This window comes from Diabrotica virgifera, chromosome 8, assembly GCF_917563875.1.
Source record: "Diabrotica virgifera virgifera chromosome 8, PGI_DIABVI_V3a".
NCBI lineage: Eukaryota > Metazoa > Arthropoda > Insecta > Coleoptera > Chrysomelidae > Diabrotica > Diabrotica virgifera.
This window is the reverse complement of record NC_065450.1, coordinates 60,532,931-60,541,406: the sequence shown is the minus strand read 5'-3', so window position 1 is coordinate 60,541,406 and position 8,476 is coordinate 60,532,931. Positions and strand designations below refer to the sequence as shown.

General features: G+C 34.5%; 1 protein-coding gene across 1 annotated transcript; it reads right to left on the bottom strand.

The window, feature by feature from the left end:
• On the bottom strand, positions 1 to 1,515 carry LOC126890165 (uncharacterized). Its single transcript, XM_050659018.1, has 2 exons — positions 1,231 to 1,515; positions 1 to 1,175 (listed from the first exon to the last, which is right to left on the bottom strand). The coding sequence occupies exon 2, from the start codon at positions 1,111 to 1,113 to the stop codon at positions 1 to 3; it is 1,113 nt and encodes a 370-aa protein (XP_050514975.1). The 5' UTR covers positions 1,114 to 1,175; positions 1,231 to 1,515.
• Positions 1,516 to 8,476: the final 6,961 nt, after the last annotated feature.

Below are 8,476 nucleotides of genomic sequence, written 5' to 3'. Positions count from 1 at the left end.
CTAGCAGTTTTTTTGATTTTCATTTTGTAGTTCACATTCTATTTCTGAGTGGTTGATAAGTTGAATTTGACTATCTTTGTCATTGTGATTATCTTTTGCCTTATACCAACATGCTGATTCTAAGTGGTAACGTGTTCCTTTTTTAAGCTTTTCACAAATACTGCATATGTGTTTTTGTTCTTTGTATAATCTTTGGCTGGTTTTGTATTGTTTTTCTTCAACTTTTTCTTTAAAATCTAAGAATACTTTCTGTCTTTTACCTTGCTTGTTTACCAAGTATTCATTCTTGTTCAACTCACTAAATAGATGAGTAGTTGAAATCAATGAATATTTATCAAGTTTATTCATTATGTCGTCTGGCAAACCTAATACAATAAGGTTTATTAATGTGTCATTGTCGATTGTTTTATTTACTTCCAATAATAATCTTTCTTTTTTTGTTGCATATTCTATAAGAGAACCACTTTGATATTTGAATGTGAATGCGTATTTGATTTGAGGCCAACCTTTCTTTTCATATGCATCACAAAAGTTTGTTTTCCAAATTTTCCAATCTGATTGTACTGTGTATTTAATTATCATGCTACTGTACCAATCTAAACATTGTTTTTCAAGTAAGTATTTTAATGACTCTATTTTCTGTTCATCATCTATGATTTCAAATCGTTCGCACTCTCTCTCAAAGTCTTCCATCCACTGACAAGCATTCGGTATTTTTATAGAAAATTTTTCAATCAAAAAACTTTCAGTTACTCTGCTTAAATTTTTTATTGATGGTATTTCTTTTTCATAAGTAGCAACTACAGATTGTGTTTTCTCATCTAAATACTGTTCCCCAAATTGTAAATTCTCACCATCATCTAAATATATCTTTCTCATTTCAATATCTAATGGTACCCATAAATTTCTTTTTTGACCTCTTTTTTTCAAAGAATTTTTTACTTTCATAAATACATTAGATTTCGCTAGGTATGTATGTTTATTTACCTGCTTGAATTCTTCTGGGAGCTCAAAAACACGTCCATCTGGAGTTTCAATTGCTGTTATACATATTTCATTCGTTTTTCCATCTGCGGATCCCTGTATTGTAAACTGGAACTTTAATTTCTCCATTTTTTTGACTAGTAATGTCGTTTTGTAATGATATTTATAGGAATAAGGACAGCTGTGTTGCTCTAGAATAAAGTATTTTATTAAAACATGTTTTAATACAACATTTACAATATTTACCTAGAATAAAGAAACGACATTTAATGTCAATATTCCCAATCTATGATTATTTCTACAAATAAGTGAAAATAAAAGTTTCATAAATGCTTGACATTTCATAAATGACGACGTCTGTCAATCCAATCTCTTCTCAGCTAGTGACGGTTCGGCAGGCCAGGAGTGTGTTCCGAATTTCTAACGTTGGCTGACTGCGTTCCAATTTGAAATTCCAATTTGAGATGACATCTTGGAGCACAGCAATATTAAAATGATGAAAGTATAATATGTAGTTTCATTACATATATATATATATATATATATATATATATATATATATATATATATATATATATATATATATATATATATATATATATATATATATAGGACAAATCACTAGATTAAATAAAGAAAATCAGACCGAAGAAATAAAGAGAAGAATAAGGTTGGCCTGGGTATCATTCGGAAAACTGTCTTATATTCTAAAGAACAGAAAATACCCGCAATACCTAAAAACAAAAGTCTTCAATCAATGTATACTCCCTGTTTTAATATATGGCTCTCAGACATGGACGTTTACAAAAGAGAATATGGAAAAAATAGCAAAGACAGAAAGAGCCATGGAAAGACAAATGCTGAACATTAAATTATCAGACAGGAAAAGAAACGAATGGATCCGTAACAAAACAAAAGTGAAAGACGTCTCTACCCAAGTAGCAAAGCTTAAATAGAAGTTCGCCGGACACACCCTACGGCAGAAGGATGAAAGATGGACTAAGATGGTAATACATTGGAGACCATGGAACCACAAACGAAAAAGGGGAAGGCCACAGATGCGATGGTCAGATGACCTGAAGAAACACACTGGGTCAAAATGGATGCAAATTGCCCAAGATAGAGAGGCATGGAAGAAGGAAGAGGAGGCCTATATCCAAGGATGGATGTTTAGGGCTGATTAGATAGATAGATAGATAGATAGTATAAAAGGCCCGGTTTCAGGTAGAATTTAAATATGTTTTCTGGTAAAATTTATTTGCTTTATTATGGGAGTACCGTCTAGTCAGTGTTAATTGTCAAAAGACCAACTCTGTCTACCTCGGTTGCTTATCGCTCCGGGTGGGTCTTAACAATGGGCCAGGTCAGATAAATTTAATAATATTTACGACCGCACTAATTGAACTCAACCATTTACTGATGAACAAACCATATCATTTTTATTCAGTTGCAATTCGAAGGCAAAACAATCCTATTTTTCACTTAGAAAAGGGAGCACAGTCCAGCACTCTGAATCGACGATTTTCGACTCTTATTGGAGTTATCATCGGAGAGGCGTAGGCCTGCTGCTCTCTACTCGAAGTGACGAAACCATGAAAGTTTATCCCCACATTGCAACTGACGTGTGTGGATTAGGTGACTAGCGTCATCTGGCAATTGAAAGGTAAAATTTTCAATCGTGATAGCAACATTAATAATGAAAAATATTAAAAATATTACTAAAAGGTTTTTAAATTATTGATCCATTTCCCTGGTAACACTTTTGTGAATTGCCACTTTTTAGAATTCCCTCCCTTTGTCTTCACTGCAGCATCCATCTGGCTTGCAAATTTTAGAAGCCTTGGAAGTGTCACCAGGGAAATGGACCAATAAATTTTTCAATTTAAAAATCTTTCAGTAATATTTTTAATATTTTTCAATATTATTAATGTTGTTATTAGGATTGACAACTTTACCTTTTAATTGCCAGATGACGCTAGTCACCTAATCCATACACGTCAGTTGCAATGTGGGAATAAACTTTCATGGTTTAGTCACTTCGAGCAGAGAGCAGCAGGCCTACGCCTCTCCGATGATGACTCCAATAAGAGTCGAAAATCGGCTATTCAGAATGCTGGACTGCGCTCCCTCTTCTAAGTGAAAAATAGGATTGTTTTGCCTTCGCATTGCAACTGAATAAAAATGAAATGAAAAGAACATTTTTATTTTATGAAATAATTACTTAACTAAAAATTCGGATAAATTCCTTTACCATCCTAAATATTACCTTGAAACTCTACAAAATACATAGTAGGGAGCTAGCTTCATTTTTTTGTTACAGATAATTGGAGACTTTCTACCATAACGAACTAAAATCGGATGTTCTTGACATTTCTGTAACCGTAGCGCTATTATTTGTATGCTTCGTAAAACTCGAACAATTTGTTTAATCTCTACCTGTTATTCTATGTAAATAAAACCACTCTAACTGCACTCTTGCATGGTCGTACACTTATGGATAATCGGCGATATACCAGAATGCTGTGCAGATATAAACTTTGAAGCAATTCAGTGCCAACATCCGAAACGTATTTTCTGAGTTAAATTGCCATCGAGTTCCTGAGAATAATCCCAGTTATACGTTACACTCATGCGGAATTGCTCTAAACACTATTAAAGTTTGTTTCAAAACAGTAGGTATCAGGCGCATCTTTTCAACTCATTTCATTACGATGAGCAACTAGAATGACTTATACTTAAAAGTCTCTAGTATTGCGAGCAATTAAATTGTTCTACACTAAACGAAACTTATCGTGGCTACTAAACCCAATTAAACTGTAAAGTAATACTTTGTTCTTTAATACGAAGAACGAGTGTACTACATAAGTTAAAAATTACTGCACAGACGGTGATATTTTCGAAAATTTAAGGTCTCAATAAATATAGTATATTAAATATGGAGAACGGTAAGGGTTTTATACCGATCGAAGACAGTTGTTTGGAGGAGGAGCAGAGCGACGACTCCAATTATTGTCTTACCCGTTGTCCTAGGTGAACGACAAACGCGACAACGCGACACGACGCGACGCGAAAATATCAAGTAATGGTTGTATTTGTGTATGGCCTACATTTTCGGGTTAATCAGTCTACGACAAGACGCGACGAAGTGCGAACTTGATTTGTTCGCGACGAGACACGACACAGTGTGATTGCTTTTTTCAATTCAAATTATGCTACGCAATAGTTTATTAAATAAATAAAAACTAATAATAACTATACATAATATAGTACCAGTGTTTTTTCATTAACGTATCTTAAATTCAGCAACAGCCTGTCCTCAATAGAATTTGGTTTTTGAAAATTACTTATTGATAGTTATTGATAGCTCAGTTATTAATACTGAGTTTAACAGCTGCAATTATATAATCGAAAGTGAATAAGCCACAATACTCTTTAAACCAACGTGGATTATTTTATTAATTTCGGATATAAATGATTAAACTCTCCAAATTAACTCGTTCTAAATATATGACATTTGTTGTCTTTGTTTTTCCTTTATGGAATTTTTTAGCTAAGTATTTAAAATATGAATTTTATAATAAAAAACACTGCCGTATAGTTCCCCACACTTAAGAATAGGAATGAATAATTGACATCGTCACGTTTGTCCTGGTTTGAGTGATGGAAAGCGACGCGATGCGACGCTACATAAGCCACACGTCGCGTGAATTTCTGGTCGCATCGCATCGCAACGCATCGCATCGCGTCGCGTCGATTTCCGTCGCTCACCTAGGACAACGGGTTAGATCTGTTACCCTTAACGTTCGACATGCTTATAACGTTTTTTGCACGATTGATACCATTATATAAATTATAAAATTAAACATTTTCGTCATATTGACTAGTTTCATTCATTTTATCAAGAAAGATACTTTGGTTGTTAGGTGGTAACTAGGGTGCATAACAACAATGGAGAATTGAGTTTTTATTTAGTTGTCAATAATTTTAAGTACAATTTTGATTATTATAAATTAAAATATGAGCGAAAGTGAATTTGAAGAAATTGAACGGGCTTGGGAAGAAGGGTGTTCCGCAATTATTCCCGAAAAATCCAAAATCCGTTATCAAAATACCTACCAAATTTTTAAAAAATGGTGCGAAGGCAAGAATTTAAGAATCGAAGAAAAGACTCTATTGGCATATTTCGTTCAAAGACATATGTAGTTGAAAGCTCCTGGAAGCCTCTGGGCAGAATATTCAATGTTTAAATCCACCGTTTTTCTTTATGATGGCATTGATATTTCCAAGTTTTCAACTTTGATCGCGTATTTGAAGAAAAAAATTAACAAATTGTACCATAAGTTTCAATATTAATAAATAATTCGTTAGTTTTCTTTATTCTTTCAAAAAATAAATTAAAATTAAGAGATTTTTTAACTCGATGATAAGTGAATTACTTACCGTCGAGTTGGAGTACTTACCGTCGAGTTGGATTACTTACCGTCGAGTTGCTAGTAAATGTCACCTACTGACGTAAAATCTGTCACGGTAAACAGTCAAAAATGATCAATCGTGCAAAAAATTTGTATTTTTTAAAGACCTGCTTTCGGCTCTGATTTTAATAATTGGCGCAGTAAGTAGGATTTTTTACTTTAAGTGCCTACGAGAAACTTTATATGCCGCATCTCTACCCCGCCCCGTTAAGCTCCTCCATCCATGTTATTTCAATTTATTAGTTACTACAAATATATTTTTATAAATTGTTTATTTATTTATTTATTACTAATGATATTAAAATAATTTTTTAAGCTACTTCAAATGTAGCTGTAATTCTGCACCAAAATTTTAAAGCAAAACTTACATTTGACATTTTTTTTGATAACGTCAAATCTTAACCCGTGATCGGAGCAGTAGATACCTACTGTCCAAACTGTATTTCGTTTGTATTGTTGTTCTTGCTAATTTTCATAAATTTGTTTTTTTATGTTAAGAGAGAGTCAGTATTCTCCACTATATCTTAATATTTGGTTCAGTACTCTTTCTAAGTCTTCCAAGTTGTCGTATATTATGACTATCGTCGGCGTCTCTAATGTTATTAATTAAACTTCCATTCACTTTTATGCCGACTGTCTCATTTACCAAAGATTCTTGCATGATTTCTTCAGAATAAGCATTAAACAATAACGGCGACAATATGCAACCTTGCCTGACCCCTCTCCTTATCTCCATTTCTTCTGCACTTCTCTTCCAATTTTCACATTTGATCGTTGGCTGTAGTATAAATTTGATATCAATGTACATCCCCCATATTCAGATTCTTGTTTTTGAGTACTTCTATAAGTCGGTCATGTTTTACCTTATCGAATGCTTTGTTGTAGTCTATAAAGCATATATAAAGATCTCGGTTAACATCCCAGAATCTTTGAGTCAGCACATTAAAAGAAAATAGTGCCTCTCTTGTGCCCCCTCCATTCCAAAATCCAAACTGGGAAGCACTAAGGGCCGGTATTTCAACAGCTACTAAGGTTTTGCTTAGCTAAGCCTGTGTCAAAAGTTAAGGAGAAGCTTAAGCTGGGTGCCGCATCTCCATCATTTCCTTAACTAAACTGGTCCTCAACTGTAAAGTTAATTGGTTTGGTACCTCTGAATACGTCAAAATGCCAGAACTTACTGTTCTGAGGTAAAAACCACTACTGTTGACATTTAATTATATCTTCTCATCGGTATCTGTCTCATTTACTTCACTTAATTTTGTGTACATGGTACATAATATGTACATGTGTTGTTAGTATATTGTCTATATTTTCTCTGGTTACCTATATGTTTTACATATTATTATTTTACATAATCTTCTTCCTAAGGTGCTTCTCCGTTCCGGATGTTGACGATCAGCATGGCTATCCTAACTTTGCTTGCTGATATTCTGAATAGTCCGGTTGTCGATGTATTAAACCACTTTCTCAGGTTTTGAAGCCAAGATATTCTTCTTCTTCGTGGTCCTCTTTTTCCAAATACCTTACCTTGAAGAATGAGTTGCAGCAAGCCATGCTCATTCTTCATAACATGGCCAAGATATTCTAGTTTGCGCTCTTTGATTGTGTTAATAATCTCGCATTCCTTGCCTATTCTACGTAGAACCTCAACATTAGTCACACGATCCACCAACGAAATTCTCAAAATGCGCCTGTAACACCACATCTCGAATGCCTCGAGTTTTCTCAAAGAATCCTCGGAAAGTGTCCAGGCCTCTACTCCGTATAATAACGTAGAAAATACATAGCATCTGATGATAGAGATTTTGGTAGCAAGAGGTAAATCGTGGCTTCTGAAAAGAGATTTCATCATTATGAACGCTGATCTCGCTTTTCCTATGCGTTGTCTTATTTCACTTGAGTGGTCCCACTGGCTGTTTATGTTGGTACCAAGGTATGTGTAGCTGTCGACCCTGTCAATTAGTTCTTGGTTAACCAAAAGCTGTGTATTTAATATTTCGCGCTTACTGACTACCATGTACTTTGTTTTTTTTTTTTGTATTGAGATCAAGTCCGTATTCTTTACTTATATCTGATATGCGCGACATTATTCTTTGCAAACCATCTAGATCTAGACTGTCTGCAAAAACTACAGCGTCGTCGGCATATCTAATGTTGTTCAGACGCACTCCATTGACTAATACGCCTTCCTGTAGTTCTCCCTGCGCTTGCTCGAAGATACACTCAGAGTATATATTAAACAGCACCGGGGACAGGATGCATCCTTGCCTCACTCCTCTATCTTTGGAGACTGCCTCTGTCAATTGGTCATCCACTTTAATATTGGCAGTTTGGTTGTAATACAAATTATATATGATTCTCAAGTCTCTATCATCTACTCCCGCTTCTTTCAAGATGTTTATGAGTTTATCATGTTTTACTCTATCAAACGCCTTTTTGTAGTCGATAAAATAAATATACATGTCACAGTCAAATTTTGCATAATAGGGGAAGCAATTAAGCACTAAAATCAGGCTTACCTCCGAAAAAAAAAACGACAAGACGGATCTTAATAATTCTTTTTGCATTCGATTCATGAATGCGACAGGAAACTTTGTGACCCTGAGCCATGATATATTATTGAAAAACTGCATACAAAAATGCATTGTTAAAGTGCATCTCAAACAGGCAATAAAAAAAATTCAGAACTCATCAATTATCGACGGAAATGAGTTAAATTTTGTTACTCGGGGGATTTTGGGGTCGCTGAAAACTAATATGACGTCGAAAGTGATCTCCGGAGTACCTGGTGCCCAGAGTACCTACTGTTTACCTCGTCTTGTGGAGTTTTCGGCAAATTCATTAAAAATTAGTCAAAAATCATTACACGGGGATTTTTTGGGGCCGCTAACGACGAATATGACATCGGAAGTTATTTCCAGGTTACCTGGTGCCCAGGTTACCTACTGTTTACCTCGTCTTGTGGAGTTTTCGGCAAAAAATTTATTATAAAATTAGTCAAAAATAATTCGGGGATTTTT

Coding starts and splice junctions, on each gene's coding strand:
- LOC126890165 (XM_050659018.1), bottom strand. CDS start 1,113: ATGGAGAAATTAAAGTTCCAGTTTACAATACAGGGATCCGCAGATGGA.